Genomic DNA, 18,889 nt, shown 5'->3' on the forward strand with positions numbered 1-18,889 from the left:
TCCATGTAAATTACCTTAAAACCTCGTCTTTTTTCCGCTTGTTTCTATTCCTAAGCTTTGTTCTCACGTAGTCATTGTCAAGGTCTCGTTTTCGTACTTGTGTGTCTATTTTCAACCTCTTAAGCTATTGTTGTGCTATGGTGAGCCTTGTTAAAACTCTCTTGCACTGCAGTTCTCTTTTTCCAAGTAAGAGAAGCTAGGGTTTCCTGTTTTTAATTTATTTTGCATGTTTTTAGTTCTGTTTCGTGCTTTTAATGATTGTGTGGTGCTTATGATGGTATGAAAATACACTATGCATTGTTTTGGGTAAATTTCTATTTTTGCATGCACCCAAGCGAGACTATCAGAAACTCTCCTAGGTTTCTGCTCGAGCTACAGCCCAAGCGACGAACTCCAGTTTTGAGCAATAAGTGATCTCACTCAGGCGAGGAGGTCTCACCTAAGCGAGAAATCATAGAAACCCCCAATGTTCCTGTAACATCCTAGTCGGATATTACTTAATTAAATTAATTAAAGAATATAATGAATAAAAACTTCTACCTTTATTAAGTATTTTCCCAAAACGTGGGAAATTTTAAAACTTTAATTGCAACATAATTCAAATATTCACAATTACTTTATTACAAAACCAACCAAAGTTCAACATAATTATAAATTACATCAAAATCCTTTAAATGAAAATCCTTTCAAAAGCTCCTAAGTAGACCCTGCACTCCGCCTCTAAGCATCAACTGGCTCACCTGCATCATCATCTGCTTCCGGATAACAAGTTATCTGATCATCGCTACACACAAACAAATAGGGTGAGCTATGCACAACAGATAATTAAATATGAATAAACCCACCCAAAATAAATTCCATAATATTTATCTTTAGATCTCTCATTCCCCATGAACTGATACCCTTTATAAGTTGTATGCAAATGCATCTTGGTCTCGAGACTTGTTGTGCTTCCACGAACCTCCTCGCTCGTGGTCCATCCTACGAGCCTATCCCGCTTGTAGTCTTGCCCTACAAACTCCCTCGTTCGTAGTCCAACCATCTGAACCTTCACTTGCTCGGACCATGACACGCATGCAATCACCATACTATGGACTTCCTCGCCCAAAGTAGCCTTCAGTGGACGCATCCACCCTCGGCCATCATGTGGTCCCACAATGTCATGACTCACTACCAAGCACATCCCGGACCCCCTATGGACTTAGTCCTTCAAGCCCAAAGGCTAGCACAACCAGATTGCCGCAACAGAAACCACCTGGCATTGCCTAAGCGCCGCTAAGCGAAACAACACACACTGGCCATTTGGCGCCACTCCTCGCGCTGCCAGTTGCAGACCTACTAGAACCAGTCCAATTCAAGTATCACGAACACCGCCTATCGAAACCCCTCTCAAAAAATTGCTCCATAGTTCCCATGGTGGCTTATCACCTGGCAGTTTACTTTATGCTGCCAAGCGCCACACCAGTAGCGTGAAGGTTACTAGTTTTACACCCGAACACATGTTCTAATAAACTAAACATCCAATTATCATAGTATGACTCAAAATGCACCAACACACATCATACATATCAATCATATACACTTATACTTTCACATGTATTCGCATAAAACCATCAACGACAAGTGTTATACCCAACACACAATCCTGGACAGTCCAACAAATATACAGTCCAGGACGTACGCATAGTTATTGCCCCAAAAAGTCACATGGAAAATAACGATAATAAAAATCGATATAAAAAAATAATGATAAAACAACAATAATGAATAACAAAATTAAACAAAACAGTAATATTAATAAAATAGCAATAATAATGATTAATAACATAAAATAAATAATAATAAAATAATAAAATAAAATAATAATAAAAATAATAATAATCAAATAATAAATAAAATAATAATAATTTATCATATACGAAAGACGTTACATACATATATTAATATATATATATATATATATATATATATATATATATATATATATATATATATATATATATATATTTCGGTTTCTTAATATATATATTAATATACTTTATATTTATATTTATATTTATATATATATATAAATAAATAAATGTATATAAAGAATAAAAGTTACGCTCTGCACCAATTGTTTTTAACATATATTATATTTTAATATAGTTTTTGAATGAAAGTGGAGGTAAATAAAGATGTGAAGAGTAAAATTGGTTTATAACTTTTATAACAAAAGCACTTGATGCATGGCTGGAGAAAAGGAAAGAAAACAAGGTGCCCCATGTTTCATTAATACAAAGGTGCGTTAGAATTACCTAGCAACAAATTAATTGAGTGAATTGATGAAGCAAAAAGGCATTATACGGACCATAGGCAATGCGAGGCACATCTACAAACTGCGTGGTTGTCCAATCACACCTAAACATTGCTTTAATAACTTAATAAAATAAAAGCTAAGGCTTAGCTCTATCTCTACACCATGTGAAGCAAGGAGGAAATAAGTATGGTGTGGGTCCATGGCCTTTTAGCAAGTCGACTAATATGGTAAGGATTATTAAAAGGACAATCACGTGCTAACGTCAATCACCATCACGATTTTAAGTTGAAAGAAAGAAAGGTCTATGCCAATAAGGAGAACAAAACGTGACTACAGCATACCAGTATATACATGCATTCTATTATAAAAATACTACTAAACGATTAACGAAAGGCAAGAACCACGGGACACAACCCGTCCTTCCACAAGCATCGCAATTTGACAAAAACTAAACAAAACACCAAATAATCGAAAAGGAATTGTGCCCCTAAACTAGACATGTGTCTGCACCGTAAAAAGAGGGATCTCTTCTATGCCTGCTATTGGTTCCAAAGAACCCAACTAATCAAGGCTTGAGGAAATAGATTGAAAACAAAGGACCAACCCCTTACCTCAACAAAATAGGGATACAAACCCCAATCCAAAACAACACATGCAATGGTTTTCATATGAAGCATCAAATAGTGTAAGGTGATGAAAACAGAAACGGAACCAGTACACACATCGGAGTAGACAACAAGAACCACGCAACTGACCACAAAACAAGAAAAGAATACATCGGTTTAGCTCCCATAACCTGGAATTTGCTTTCCAATTGGTCCCTTAGAGTGCTTCCTTCCAAAAGCTTTATCAACCTCCTCTTTTCTTCCCCTTGGTACGTCTTCTTCTCCCTCACTCTCTCAAGTTTTTCAGAATCCTCTCCCCCTCTTGGTTCTGTAAATTTTGTTATATGGAATACACATTCCATGTTTCTTGTTATAACTCGCACGTTATTAAATCTAATTATATCCTACACATTCAATACACATGAAAGTAAATAATAATTAAATTTCACACAATTAGCATAAGCAGGACTTGAACCTACTAAGTCCTCTCACATAACCAAAGTACTCTCAACCACTTGAGCTAGTACTTTTCCACATCATAATCTTTTAAGTAATGTTATTAAATGCTCCTTCCAATTTCCCATATTAAAATTAAATATTTAATTATATTTAATTTTTACTAGGTCTTACAGTTCCACTACTCGAGCCCTCGTTGCTCGCTTGAGCGAGAGAATCTCTCTCCCTTGAGCGAGTACTTTCAGCCTGAGCAAGATCTGGTGTAGGGACGTGCTCTAGTACTGTTTTCTTCTCTAATTTAATTGTTTGCGTACATGGTAGAATGATTTACTGTAAAAGCTTGAAGTATGATGTTGTATATGTTTAATGGGATGAAATGAGACTATTAGATGTCATGTTTGGCATGAAATGAAATATGGATTGGTTGGTTTGTTGGGGCATCGACATGAAATTATGATGCTTGAAATGAAATGTGGACCTGGTGTGAGATAGACGTAATTCCATGAGTCTTACGGGAGATCTCATGGTGGTGTTGTAGTGTATATAATTAGATAAGGATTCAAGTAAGGATTGCATCCCAAAACTCTAAAGAATCAGTTAGTCTCACGTAGAGCGGACTCATTCAAGTGGTGAGAGTAACGAGAGGCCCTAGTCTTTGGCAGGATAATAGCCCTAGATGTTTGAAGGCTAACCTTATGCGTGGCAGGGTGAAACCCATTGGCAATGCTCTACTGAGTAGTAGAGGCCACCACAAGTGCAAGCATCCAGTGAATTCGATCTATTTATATGTATCCGGATAATTGAATCATAGAGTCTTATGTTTGCTATCACATGCTTTGAGTGCCTATTGTGTTGCTTGCTTACAAACATATTTGATAAATTGTGTGCTTATTTGTGTATCTAAAATTATTTTATACTAGCTTACCCTTTCTATTTGCTTGTGTTTGTGTGCTTATTGGGTTTTTCCTATTTGCAATGATCATTAATTAATTTTGGTGTGAGCAGATGTGGAAACCCCTAGTGGTCGTTCAGATGGTGGTGAAGTTGTTGTCTAGTATGGAACTGTTAGTTGTGGCTCTCTTGAGTAGCCTTAAGGCACTGATGCCTTTGTACTTTCAGTGCTCTAAAAGTAGTCTTTTTGCAAAACTGTTGCACTTAGTGTTTTTGTTCATGGCATTGTGTATTGCCTTTGCTTTTCTTTCGATATATTTGGATGACTATAAAATCCTTTTTAGTATATGCCTCGTACTCTACTTTTACTATAATTATGCGACTTTTATTTAGAATATTTATTCTATATTAAATGGGATGTCACAAAAGGTTAAAAAGCAATACAATTATTTATAGAATAAACAGTTAATTTAAAAAAAAGTTGATTAAATAAAGAATAATTAAGAGTAAAACAATAACATAAATATATACACCAATGATCGATTAATTTTTCTAAATTAGAATTAAGAAGAAAATGCTTAAAATGTCATATTTGATAGTAAAAACTCAACAAGCAAATGTTACAACGATAATTTAAAATTTTTAAAAATATTAAAAGAAGATGCAGACAAGTCTAAAAAAAAACCTTGTTTTATGGATCGGGCCTTTTTCCTCCTGCAGTCCCATAAGTATTTCATAATTTTCAAAAGGGTTAAATATGTTTTTAGTCTCTAGAGATGTCAAAATGGGTTTCAACCCGTGAGCCAACCTAGCTCAGCACGAGTTCGAGCCGGGTTGGGTTGAGAAAAATTTAACTTTTTTAAAAGTGGGTTGAACTCAACCTAACTCACTTAACCCATGGGTTAAACGGGTTCGAGCTGGGTTAAGGGTGGGTTGATCCACTTAACCCATCAACAATTTTTTACAATGTTTTTTTAATTTTTTTTTCATAATCATTTACTACTTCTAATTATATAGGTTTACAATTTCATATTTTTAAATGTTAGAATGTTGCTCAATAATATTTGAATAGTTTGAATTTCTAATTAATTTGATTGTCAAGTTATATACGTTGATACTTTCATCTTTAACTATCATCTTTATAGTAAATTACTCAAGCAGCCGTCTTATAAACATTTTTTTCTAAATTAGTATGACACAAATGTGTAGTTTTTTATTTATATTTTATTGAATAGCATGACAGAAAATGTGTAATATTAGCCATGTTTTCCTGGACTATATGGATACTTTCTTGGAAACAATTCATTATATAATGGTGGTGGGCATGATGAACACATTGGTTCTTGATTTTATTGTGATTGTCATCTCATGGATTGTTTAAAAAAATTATTTAAATATTTGAATACTTAAAAATAAATACATAAATATTTATTTTATGTGGGTTGGTGAGCCAACCCACTTAACCCACCAACCCGTGGTGGGTTGAGCCGGGTTACAAAATTTCTGGCTCACCATAAAGTGAGTCGGGTTGGGTTCACTCATTTTCAACCCCGCTCATGGTGAGCCAACCCATGTGAGCCGGGTTGACTCACTTTGACATGGTCTCTTAACTTTCAGTGAATTTTGAAATTAGTCCATTTCGAAACTTTGGAACAATTTAGTCCTTCATCTTTCGAAATACGTGTATTTAGTCCTTTTTATCAAATTTTGGTAGGTTTATTTGATGTTTTGTACGTATTTCAGGATTGTATTTGAGTTGTTTATATTGTTTGACACATTTTCGTTTTAATGTTAAGTCAAATACCATTACGAAACGCACTTGAAATGTCAAATAAACTAAACAAAATTTGATTAAAAGGACTAAATCCACGTGTTTTGAAAGATGAATGACTAAATTGGTCCAAAATTTTGAGATGGACTAATTCCAAATTTCACTTAAAGTTAAGGGATAAAAACATATTTAACTCATTTTCAAAATGATCATTTTACATTTTGTAAAAGTGGCTCCTAGGTTATTAATTCCGGTATAATTTTTCTGAAATTTTGGAACAAAATTTATTGAATGAGATTTCAAAGTTTGGATTTCCAGAACAGGATTTTCAAAGTGAGATTTTTAAAACGTATAAAATGTATTTTAGAATAAGTTTTTCAAAAACAAATTTCTGAAACAAACTTTCTGTAACACAAATATTACCTTTTGGATAGAATATTGTTCGGTTCCTGAATTGACAGGAAAATTAAAATTTGTTTCTCTTTCAAATTTATCAAAATTTTGATTTTAAAATTTTAAAAATAAATAAATATAATATTTTAATTTTAATTACATTAATTTTTTAAAATTAATTAAACGGTGTCTGAAAACTAAAAAATATTTAACGAATGAGCATTTCGGATTAAACGGTTCAGAATACATATGAAATGCACTTAGGAAAGATTTACACATTGCATTTATTCTCACATCTTTAGCAGCCTTTTTACCCTCTACTTCTAGGTAATTTAGTCATTTTCTATTAAAGTGGACTGCAGTTAGTAATGCTAAGGGCGCATGAAGCAAGAGCATTAGATCAGTTGAATTGGGCCATAAGGCAAAGGGCTAGCCCAACATAAATTCCTTCCGAGTCAGCAACAGTGAGAGAGGCTAACAACAAACATCCCCATTTCCTTCTTCTTCCATCCACGCTCCATTGTTCCATTCTTCGATCCAACAAACAACAATGGCAGTGGCGAATCTGCAGCGGCTATCCTCTCAAGTGCACCGCCTCCCCTCCATCTCCTTCTTCTCGAAATCGCTAATCTCGCGCACCACCGCCACCTCGTCCTCCACGAAGAAGGTCTCGGACCGCATCGTGCGGCTGTCGGCGATCGACTTCGAGGGAAAGAAGCACGAGGTGGTGGGCCTGGCGGGCCACACCCTCCTGAAGGCCCTAATCAACACGGGCCTGATCGACCCGGACTCCCACCGCCTGGAAGAGATCGACGCCTGCTCCGCCCACTGCGAGGTCAACATCGCCCAAGAGTGGCTCGACAAGCTCCCCCCTCGCTCCTACGACGAGGAATACGTCCTCGTTCGGAATTCCCGTGCCAGGGTCCTCAACAAGCACTCCAGGCTTGGATGCCAGGTCCTCCTCGACCACAACCTCCAAGGTATGGTCGTTGCCCTCCCCGAACCTAAGCCCTGGGACACTTCCTAAGCCTCCTCCTCCCAAACCTCGCCCTTTTTTTTTCTCTCCGTCCTTCTCAATAATGTAAGAACAGAGCCGACAAGAACTCGTTGAACCCATTCTTGTTGTTATATTTTGAGTGTTTTATAGTGCCAGTAATTGGCATGTTATTAATTACTGTTTGCGATCGTGTGTTTTGTTATCATCATGATCAGTAGCATTGTTATTACATTAAGGTATTTGTTTTGCTTTCCCTTGCGACGTTGATTTTTGGTTTTGCTTGATTCTCTTCCTCTCCTTAACTTTTCGATTCGGTAGAAAAATGAAAATGGGATTCTTAGGATTTTTCTTTCTTGAGAGAATTGTGGTTTCAGGGTTTTCTCAGTTTGCAAGGGATTGTGAGTTTGGTTGATCGATGTGTTGATGTTGAGGACCTATGAAATTGGAAGAGGGACAATAGTTAGCCTTAACAGAAAATCTTCATTTCAAATTAATTTTGGAAGATTACATTGCAAATAGTGGAGACAAACATGTGTTGGCCAATGTATATTTGGTTTAGCTTATTTTGAAGTAATTACTTCAGCAAATTTGTGTTGAAACAAACACACCATAAGTCTTGGCATAAACATATGATTATTACTCGAGAATACGAATGAAGTGGCATTGGGGTCAGATACAAAAGGCCCTTAATCACGGGGAGCATCCTTAAGGTAGCCGTTTTCGGTTAATTAGATAGATAGTTTGTTGTTTATAGTGCAATGGTTCATGAATGTGCTAGTCATAATCCTTTTAATGGAATATTGAAAGTAGTTTTGCTATTAAGGTTTGAATATTGAATGTTTAGTTGATTCGGGACAGTATAAAACTATGATACAGGAACCTAATGTTATTGCTGTGGAAATGCTTTTACAGTTAGTTAATGAACTTTTGTACCAGTAAGGGATTTTGCATGGAGTATCTCACCCAAATCTGGACTATTATAGTGTTTTTAAGCTACTTGAAAGAAGTAGTTGGATTCTTTATTTTAGTGCAGCAGTTGTTACTTTTGAAAATACATGTTCCCTCTCAGGTGTAGGAATCCTGCAATGGTATACTAGAACCTGAAGAATGTGTAAGATCAAAAACTACGTACATTACTGGAAGAACTATGCTATTTTTTATGGGTTATATTAAGGAAAAAACTTCAATGCAATTTCTTACGTGTTTATGGTACTGTTGTCCAATCAGAGTTGGAGTTTGACATTGCAATATCCATAATAGAGGTTTGTATTAAAGATCTGTAGAAGTTACTGAGGTGAAACTTTAATTTTAATTGGAGAAAAACAATAAGTGTACCTCAGGAAATTCATCTTAGTTTTGCCCTTTTCATAACTCCTCAATCCGACATGCATGATTTTTATCCTTTTGGTTATGATGAAAGTTTAGTAAGCTGCAATTGATGTTGCTGGCTAGCAGCATGGAAATTGACCTTGATTGTATATCCTATTTGTAGATTAATGCTCTGTGTGTTCTTCTTAAGTCTCATTTAATTAATGTAGTAATAAATAAATTCATAATTAGTAGAGTGACATTGTAGTTCATTCTACAAAGTTCTCAAAAGCTATTGCATTGAGGTTAAATAGAGAAAGACCCTGGTAATAAGTAATGTTGAGCTTGGACCAGAATTTTCTACGAACTCCCCAACCCATTCTTGATTTTATTCATCATTCTCTTCCTATATAAAGTCATGACTCGAAAATTTGTAAGGTTTTAAATATTAATGCTGTACCCATATTTTACACCTATGAGTACAATATGCCTAGATACGTATACATATACCCGAAATATCTTCCCTCTTATTTCTCGTGTAAAGAAATTGTGTCATCCGTTTAGGCTACGACTCGGATATTTTGGATAGGAATCAAACTCAGTACAGCTCTATCTTCCTAGTTATCTATGTGTAATGCTATAGTAAATATTAAGCAATTATATGGCCAAGTCATCTTTTGAGCCTAGTAGTCAATTGCACAAAATAGTGATTCTTTAGAAGGATAGTGATCTGGAGCAGCACTAGGGCTCTACGAACACTGAATTGCATTTTAATTTTAAATAGCCGTTGTTGTCATGATAGCACGTGTTAGAATTCATCATTGTTCTAAACTTAGGTATAATTTGGTTCTCAAACTTTAAAAGTGAATAGATATAATTCTTATAATCGAATTGTACGCATTAAAGTTTTTTACGTATCAAACGACATTTTAGAATAATAATTGAGTTGTTTATACCGTTTGGCATGTTTCAGAGCCAGCTTGGAACGTTGTTAACACGCAAAAGAAAAATTAACATCTTGAATTAGGTAGATTCTGTTTATTTAATTTTAAAGTTTAAAAATCAAAATGTATCAAAATTTGGAATAGAAACAAATTTCAATTTCGCAAAAGTTTAGAAACTACAAATATATTTAACCATATATATATATATATATATATATATATATATATATATATATATATATATATATATATATATATATATATATATATATATTCATTTATTTATTTGTGTTATGATGTGCACTAACATTTGAATATTTGAATATGCTTGAATTTGTTGTTACATATTTAGGATGATTTGTTAAATGTCGATGGATTATGTGTATCAAGTAGGACTCCTATGTCTAGGGATGACAAATAAATTCGTTCTTGTGGGTAATGTTCGAACTTGTCTTAGTTTTGACGAGAAATCATCGCATTGACTGAGTACGGGTATGAGGAATACTCGATATTTTTAATTTGGTATGGGGATGAGAATGAGGATGCACATATTTGCCTTGTCTCCATCCTCATACACACCATAATATTCTTGTCCATTATATTCCGTACCCATTTAAATTATTAAAATACTCATAGTCTATTAAATAATCTTATGTATATACTAAACACTTTCTATTTTTTTTTTTTTGATTGTTTGATTTGTTATGAAATTCATTCGTATCTTCAATATATTTTTTCTCTTATTACAACCTTTGTACAATTATGTTTAAATGATGTATGTTAATTAAATATATTTTATTTCTCACATTCAATATTTCTAATCCTTTTTAATATTTTTATTTGTTATATATTTTTTTGGAATATGGCAAACAGAGTGTTTTATGTCACTATTTCATTTTAATGACACATGGAAAATAAAATTTAAAATATGATTTTTTTTTTTTATGTAGTCCTTTTATGCAGCATGTATGAAATTAGTTTCATCATTTCTTCACCATCATCTTCCTCACCTAAAAGCATTCATCCACCTCCGACAACATGCCCCTTTACCTTTAGCTATTGCCTTCACTTCTATCATCACCAACCTCCAACTCCACGCATCCTCCAACACAAACCTTCTTCCCCATTAACCATTAACAAACACGTTGCCTCCTTCCATCATATTAGCACCATCCATTAACATTCATAATTTTCTTTCTTCTTAACCAATAAGCACATCACAAAACCAAACCCATCAACCCCTTTCCATTACCTTTGTTATTTTCATCACCATCCATTATCACCCACATTTTCCACTTGTATAAAAAAAAATAGAGCACCAAGTCATCATTTCCATCTTAGTTCCATCATTCGCTCCAACCCCACCATGAACGACCTTCATTTTTTCTTCCCTTGTATATACATAAACTCACCCAACAACCAACACAGACAATCCTCCCATTATAATCATCATCTCCACCTCACAACCTAGAGTAATTTTTTCTTTCTTCTCAACGTGTGCACACACAGAAACACATACATTCCTCATTCTCATCCACACTAATCTGCATAGTTCATAGTCTATTAATGTTTGTAAATTTAATAAATGTTTTAGCTCTCGTGAAATTTTATTTGGTATTTTAATTTGACATGTATACAATTATAATTCATTTCTAAATATTTGATATTGAAGAAACAAGAATACCTTCCTTTTAATATTGAATATTTGATAATATTTGATATATAGCGTGTATGGATACGAGTATAAGTATGTACTTGATATTTGGCGGGGATGGGAATGAGACAATAATTTGATACTCGTTGTGTTTGGGTATGGTGATGTATATGAACTTTGTTTATTTGATGATGGATACGGAATAACGAAACCCGTTCCTATCCCGCCTCGTTGCCATTGTAAAAAAGATTCTCTAACTTCAATGATGATATAAGTCATACAAAATAAGATATCAACTCGTGAGAAGACGAGGGAAAGTCTTTGCACATTGTGACATGTGTATATTTGTGATTTGAGTTGTAATAAACTGACTCTTATTTATTTCCTTAGGCTTGTTTGTAAATATAAATTTTGAACGTTAGATCATATCATGGTTTATTATTTATTTCCTTAGGCTTGTTTGTAAATATAAATTTTGAATGTTAGATCATATCATGGTTTATGGTAGGACATACTTAATATGAGTTTTCTAAAAGGTTATTATAATTTATTAATTAAAATATGTAATTTTATAATGCTAATAAACTTGTTTTCATTTATCCTTACATGTGTTGTTGTTGGTGGTGATATGTTATGACCCTATTATGTAAACAAGTTAATATAGGTACATAAGCAATATATAGACAAAAATAGAGATTTGAATTTAACTTATCTTTTATAAATAATTTTATTATATATTTTAGTATATTCAAGTTGTATATTGAAATACTCTCTATATATATATTTTATATAAGTCTTCTATTCGAATCATGTTCCATGTTTCAATGTGTTTTCTACGGTATTAAAAACTATATTTAACTTAAAACACTATAAGAAATTACCTATTAGAATCCCAATAAAACCCATCCAAAACGAAAAAAATAGAAGTTAATGTGTTTGTTGTGCATATGCTTCCAACCCATCCAATACACCACAAAGTTATTCAATTTTTTAGTGGGCTGTCAGAGGGGAAACTAAAAAAAGATGGCTTAACCCACTCAAGAAGTGACTTTTTTATTTTTTTAAAAAATCATTTCCAGTAGTATGGGCTTGACCCTCGCTTTTAATTAACTATTTAAATGTAAAAGCAGTGATGTGGATGAACCATCTCTACATGATCATAATGTTATTTTTTTAAAATATAGTTTATTATGTTGTTTTTTAAAATAATTTATTATTATTTTTTAAAATAATTTATTATGTTATTTTTTTAAATAAGTTATTTGGGGAGCATGCTAGATCTCTCATGTCTTTAAATTAATAAATTAATATGACTAACATTTATGTTATTTATTTTAAGTTAATAAGAATAAAAGTTAATTATGCTTTATTCCTTTTGTTCTTATAATGACTTGTAATCTTTATGGCATTCATAACAAGAACAATGACTACACCAAAATACAAACTTTTTTAGCCTTTTGATGTTTTCTTCTAGAGAGGCATGTCCCATGCATACCAAGTTCTTTCAATTGAGTTTGTCAATGACTAATATCATGTTTTTGTGTCAACTTGTTTCATCATTATTTTTCAAACTTAAACCACTTCCAGTTTCCATAAAGTCCTTCATTTTCAAACTTAAACCACTTCTGGTTTGCATAAATTGCATAAACCACTTCCATTTATTTTCAATTGCTGAACCAATTTTCTCTTCAAAAGAATCAACTACCCTATTAGATATGGAGCAAAATTAAAAGTCAGAAAACTATAAAATAATTTTATGCAAGATAAAGTTAACAATGGAATGTATGAACAGAGAAATGAAGTAAAAATCTTTGGGTAGAATTATAAAATAAAGCCAAAACAGGTGTTCTTAGTTGTGAAGGCCTTAAAGGTGCTTTAATCATAGCAATAAACTTGACAAAAACATAACACACATAACACAAATATCAAAGAACACTACTTTCATCACTTCCACTCACATTGGTCAATAACCATAACAAAAACCTCTTTTATCCACAATAACCAAAACACCAAGCACTAAAAATTAATACTTTACAATCAGTTGGTTTAACACATGAAACCTTACCATACGCTTTCAAGACTGCCAAGTAGTCTTTACCATCAATGCTAAATCACTCCTTCTCCACATCCACAAAATGACAAAGTCCGGCCCAAATGCATAACCCTTCAAATGCAATCACTGCAAATTAGAGTAGTAACAAGCACGAAGGATAGACGCATGACTTCAGAAAGTGAAAGTGAAACGGAGGATAAAAGCACGATTGAGAAAATGGAGGATGGAAGAAAAAAAAATGGAGGATGGAGGATGGAAGCGTGAATCCAAATCAAAGATGAATAAGCATAGAGGGAGATGAAAGAGCAATTTTTTTTGCCAATGAAGTTGGAAGGGCGAGTTTTGTGCTTCAAATAAAGGAAGGTGAAAAGTGAAAATAAAAGATAGAACTTTACACTTTTACTCTTTTATTCTGAAATATTTTTATAAAATGGAACGTTAGTTTTGTGTAACACCCCATTTAATTAATAACACTAATTAAAGGAATGTCACGCGGAATAGTATTAGAAACAAAGTCCTGGAGTGTAGACACTACTCCTCACGATTATCCAAGAGAAAACCCGAATAAGAAAAGGGCACACTACGATGTCATAACAAAGTATAAAATATAAATCAACAACATTTAGAATTTTAAGCCTAAAGACCAGCGGTACACAGGCCATAGCCCTAAAGGAAAGTCCAAGTAAACTTAGATCCAGTCCAAGCAGACTATGCAGCGGAACCTCCATCACCCTAATGATTACGGGGAGTTCTCACCTCTGCTCACATCAACAAGTTGATGATCATTGCAAAAGAAAAGACCACAACACAGAACATACAACAAACAACTTAAGGGTAAGCTAGAGCCAAAATTAGTTTTATCATGCAACCAAATATACTTTCACAGTCCAATATACATACATCATCCAAGCATGTTATGACCTTCCAATCAATACACTAAGACTCGACTCAACTCATCCGGATACATATAATCTGGTCGGATTTAGCGGATGCTTGCACTTGTGGTGGATACCTCTGCTCACCCCCGAGCTATGTGTTACAAGTGTTACAATGAATCAATACCTAACACACAAGGTTAGCCCTTAGTGAATTTCAGGCCTCCTGCTACTCTCACCACAAGAGTCAGTCCGCTCTAAGTGAGACTAACTGACTCCTTAGAGTGTTAGGATGCAATCTTACCTTGAATCATTACCAAATTATATAGATGGGGCACCACCATGGACACCCACTAACAGGGGCCATGGAATTACGTATCGACCACTAAAGCACGACCCTAAAACTCCACCTAGGAATATTCAAGGAATTACGTACTGACCTCATACCAAACATATTCAAGCAATCAAACAATATTATTCATGCATTTAAAATCCCATACCAACCTCTGTGGTCCATCCTCATTCACATTCCATGTTGAGTCCATACTATCTCATTCTTCCCAACTCATGAATACATAATTTTATCTCATGCCAATACCATGCCACTTTGATTACCAACCATCACTTTCATTTCCCATGCCAAGATTACACAATCACATCAATCCAGTTCATAGTCACTGATTTTGTCATACATTTCACATGCCTCATGCAATAAATGGAATATATCATAAATTGAGCAACGCACAACAACTAGGCGAAGAAAATAGCATGGCCTGCAGCGAACCTCGCTTAAGCCAGAAGCTCTCGCTCAGGCGAGAGGGGTTCCCTCGCTCAAGCTACAGGCTCTCGCTTAGGCGAGACCGCGACAACGACCCCTGGAAGATTCTCGCACACTCGCTTAGGCGAGAACAACAGATCTCGCCATTATTTCCCTTTAACAGTCGCATTTTCACAACCAATACAACCACACATGGTAATCCAAACACTCATAGCAACGTGCAGACTATACAAACATCAAGTAACTTCCAAACAGACTAAAAATAGACTAAAACTCATAACTCTAGCTTCCCTTACCTGGAAAGGAGCTAATATCGGGCTTCGACTCTTAAACCAACGGGACTGGCAGCTCCAAGAGCAGATCTAAGAACTGGAACCAGTAGCACAGAACAGGAACGAGGTTACTAAAGTGGACCTCTAGTGAAAAAATACCAAAAAGAACTTTGAAAGGAACCAGTAAGGGTTGGGGTTTATCTTACGTGAAGACGAGTTGAGCTTAGAGCTAGCTTGACCAAGATTGCGGTTAAACCCTAGCAAAGCCTCTGTGGGGAAAAGGAGAGTGTGAGAGTAGTATTTCTGCAAGAATGACAGAAGTGAGAGGGGTTTGGCTGCCTTAGGGGCCTTGGACACCTTATGGGCCAGCCCTTAGGCCCATTAGATTAGGGGCATCCCTTTAGAATTAGGACAGAATAAAAAGAGGGTTTTACATTTTGCATCAAATATCACTTATTGTTTTAAAATTTAAAATCTTTTAATTGATTATCAACTCTATGTAGCATCAATTTAACTTGAAATTATTTAATCTCCACCTAATATTTATATTTTTGTAATCGTTGACGTACACTAGAATGGGTTTAGAGTGGGCTTGACCCAGTCTAAAGTATGTAAATATTTTGACGAGTTAGAGTCGTGGGACTGACTTTTAAAAGTGTCCCAACACTAATCGACGCTTTACTACGGTAGCTAATATAACATCCCGATTGAATATTACAAGTTTAAATAAAATAAAATAGAAATAATATTAATACCTCATTTAATATAACTGAAAATCCCAAAAACGCGAGAAATTAAAACCTTATTTCATCGGGAAATGTCTCAAATTTATAATTTATAAAATTCAACTATAAAAACCATTTTCAATAATCCAAATGTTTACATAATCCTTAAAATACATAAAATAGTAAAACTCTGATAAAAATCTTCTCCCAAGACTAGCCCCGCTTCGGCTCTATGCCTAACCAGATCCACCTGCAACGTCATCTGCTCCCGTGTACCGCGTACACGATCATCGCCAAACATAAGTAGATAGGGTGAGCTAACATTTAAAACAATCATATATACAAACATATATGTATATCACAATCACACCAAAGGAACTCATATCCTTTGTTCCACACAACATGGCCACCGCCATGTCACCCGTGTTCTACGTCTTCTGATGAATACCTCAAGATGTCTTGCTGCCTCACTTACCAGCCACAACTGGTTGAGCACGTGCGGGAAACCATGCTACGAACCACACTCCGTAACGTCAGGTGGAGTTCCCAATACGAATACCATTCGTAACGTCCCAAGACTACCAAACTCGTAAGCTTAATAATGAGGAGGACAATCTAACTGGACCCATCCGTACACACCACAACATGCACACACACACACCGACAACACTCGCCAACCTGAGTCACAACTCAAGAATTCCTCGTGTTCATCCGCCATCCCGAGCCACAACTCAAGAGATGTCATTCCGAGCCACAACTCAAGGAATGCCATGTGCTTAACCCCTATCCCAAGCCACAACTTAAGGGATATGTTATGAGGCACAACTCAAGGAACACCCGCAAGCTGACCTTCAAGATATCATCAAAGCCTCGTAGGCCACGCACATCCAAAACATGCAAAAACACAAGTTTGTCCTCTATATTATCGCTTGGCGCTACTCCTAAGCCACTGACGAGTGCGTATTTTTGCCCTCATTTAATGTTTAATTATGAGTATTTAATTGAATTTGTGTGCTTAAAGATTGATTTAATTGTGATTTCCTATAATTGGGTTTATTGAGCATGAGATACAAAAATATGTTAAAAATAACTTTTTAGTTGCATAAATGTTCTTTAGATATTGATATTATCAACCAACTATATTTGTCAAATAGTCTATATCTCTCCAAATATTTTTAAAATAACTATAAAGATAAATAATATTTATCTTTATTTTAAAATATATTTTAGAGGTTTTAGCAACCGAAAAGCCCAGTCCAAGTCCTATATAAAGAGACCAAGGGAGAAGCAAAAAAAAAAAACAAGCTCGGGACTTCGGAGTTTAGGAACCCTTAAGGGGGGCCTAATTTCGTTTTGTCTCTCTATTTTTCTTCTATTTTTATTTTGCATTCATGGAGTTCTAAACTTCTTGGGTTGATTCCATTGTAATTTCTTAATTGGATTCTGAGGTTAGATAAATTAATTTGTTTGTTCTTTTGATTCTTGTTGAGATTTATTTTCATCTATGTCTTTTTGGTTCTTAATTTAGTAAAAGTAATGATTTTTACATGATAGCAAGTTAGCACGGTGTTAAATCTAGATAACATAACAATTGTATGAGTCTAAGGGTTTTTAAATTTTAATTGAGAAGTTACTTTGATTAATTTTAGAAACTTTCATATGATTGAATGAGTTTTTGCTAATAATTGAGAAGTTACTTTGATTAAAGGTGAAAACTTATATTAGAATTAATCAAGAAGTTACTTTGGTTAATTAGCTTTTTACTAGATATAAGAGGTAAAATAATGGACATGATTAGGATTAGTAATATTTAATTGAGAAGTTACTTTGGTTAAATTTACTAAGATTAATCTACAAAGTTCTTGTTTTTTATTGAGAAGTTACTTTGATTGAAAGTAAGGACGCCAACAAATTAATTGAGAAGTTACATTGATTAATTTGAAGTCTTAAACAAGAAATCAATAACAATAATCTTTAGGAAACCAATGATGAATCCTATTTTGAAAAAACAGTGGAATCAACCTATTTTTCTTTACTATTGTTTCTGTCATATTTTATCTTTTTATCTTTATCTTTCATATTTTTATTATTTTATTTGACTAACCATTTTGTATAGATTTTATAAGAACTAACTTGCTAAAAATAAATTCCGTGCTCGTTGGGAGACGACTTAGAATTACTTTACCCTTTATATTTTCTTGACTACTATCTTAGCAATACTGAAGTTGCTATAGTTTAGTAGTATTAATTTGATCGCGTCAACGACAACATTATCGCTTGGCACTGCTCCTCAGTCGCCAGCCGAAACACGCATCTAAACCGCCTGGTAGGGGACACGTACCGCCAGGCACCAAGCGCCTCATTGCCCACTGATCTGCATACATCGCCTAGCAGAACCTCTCTCACCGCTAGGCGTTGCTCGCTCCAAACCCCACTATTTTGTAGTTATCGCTTGGCGGGTCAATCACCACCGCCAGGCGCTACACCAATACTTGCACAGTACTGGTTTTATCACCTCATATTTGATTTCGATCCTTTTAAATGTCTTCACAGTACCTCACATAATTATCAATCGCATATGGGTTATGCTATGGTCTTGAAATTCACCTTTCTTATGTCTTACTATCTTAGCAATACTCATTGGTAGATTCATTCTCTTGACCATATCAATTCCTTAGAATCCATTAAGCGCAAACAATATTATCCAGCTTTAAGCCACAATCACAACCTAACTGACCTATTATAATGTCCAATCATTTCATCAATCTCCACTATCTTAAAAGTGACATACCAATTATACCTTAACTTAGGATTATAACACTTCTTTCACCTTAGACAACTCCATATAGACTCGCAACTCTCACATCA

General features: G+C 34.5%; 1 protein-coding gene across 1 annotated transcript; it reads left to right on the forward strand.

Annotated features, from left to right (window-relative positions):
* Positions 1-6,878: 6,878 nt before the first annotated feature.
* Positions 6,879-7,665, forward strand: LOC114183712 (2Fe-2S ferredoxin-like superfamily protein). Its single transcript, XM_028070828.2, has one exon. The coding sequence runs from the start codon at positions 6,966-6,968 to the stop codon at positions 7,440-7,442; it is 477 nt and encodes a 158-aa protein (XP_027926629.1). The 5' UTR covers positions 6,879-6,965; the 3' UTR covers positions 7,443-7,665.
* The last annotated feature ends 11,224 nt before the right edge of the window (positions 7,666-18,889 follow it).

This window comes from Vigna unguiculata, chromosome 5 (assembly GCF_037176805.1).
Source record: "Vigna unguiculata cultivar grain cowpea cultivar isolate G323 ecotype 2 chromosome 5, ASM3717680v1, whole genome shotgun sequence".
Classification (NCBI taxonomy): domain Eukaryota; kingdom Viridiplantae; phylum Streptophyta; class Magnoliopsida; order Fabales; family Fabaceae; genus Vigna; species Vigna unguiculata.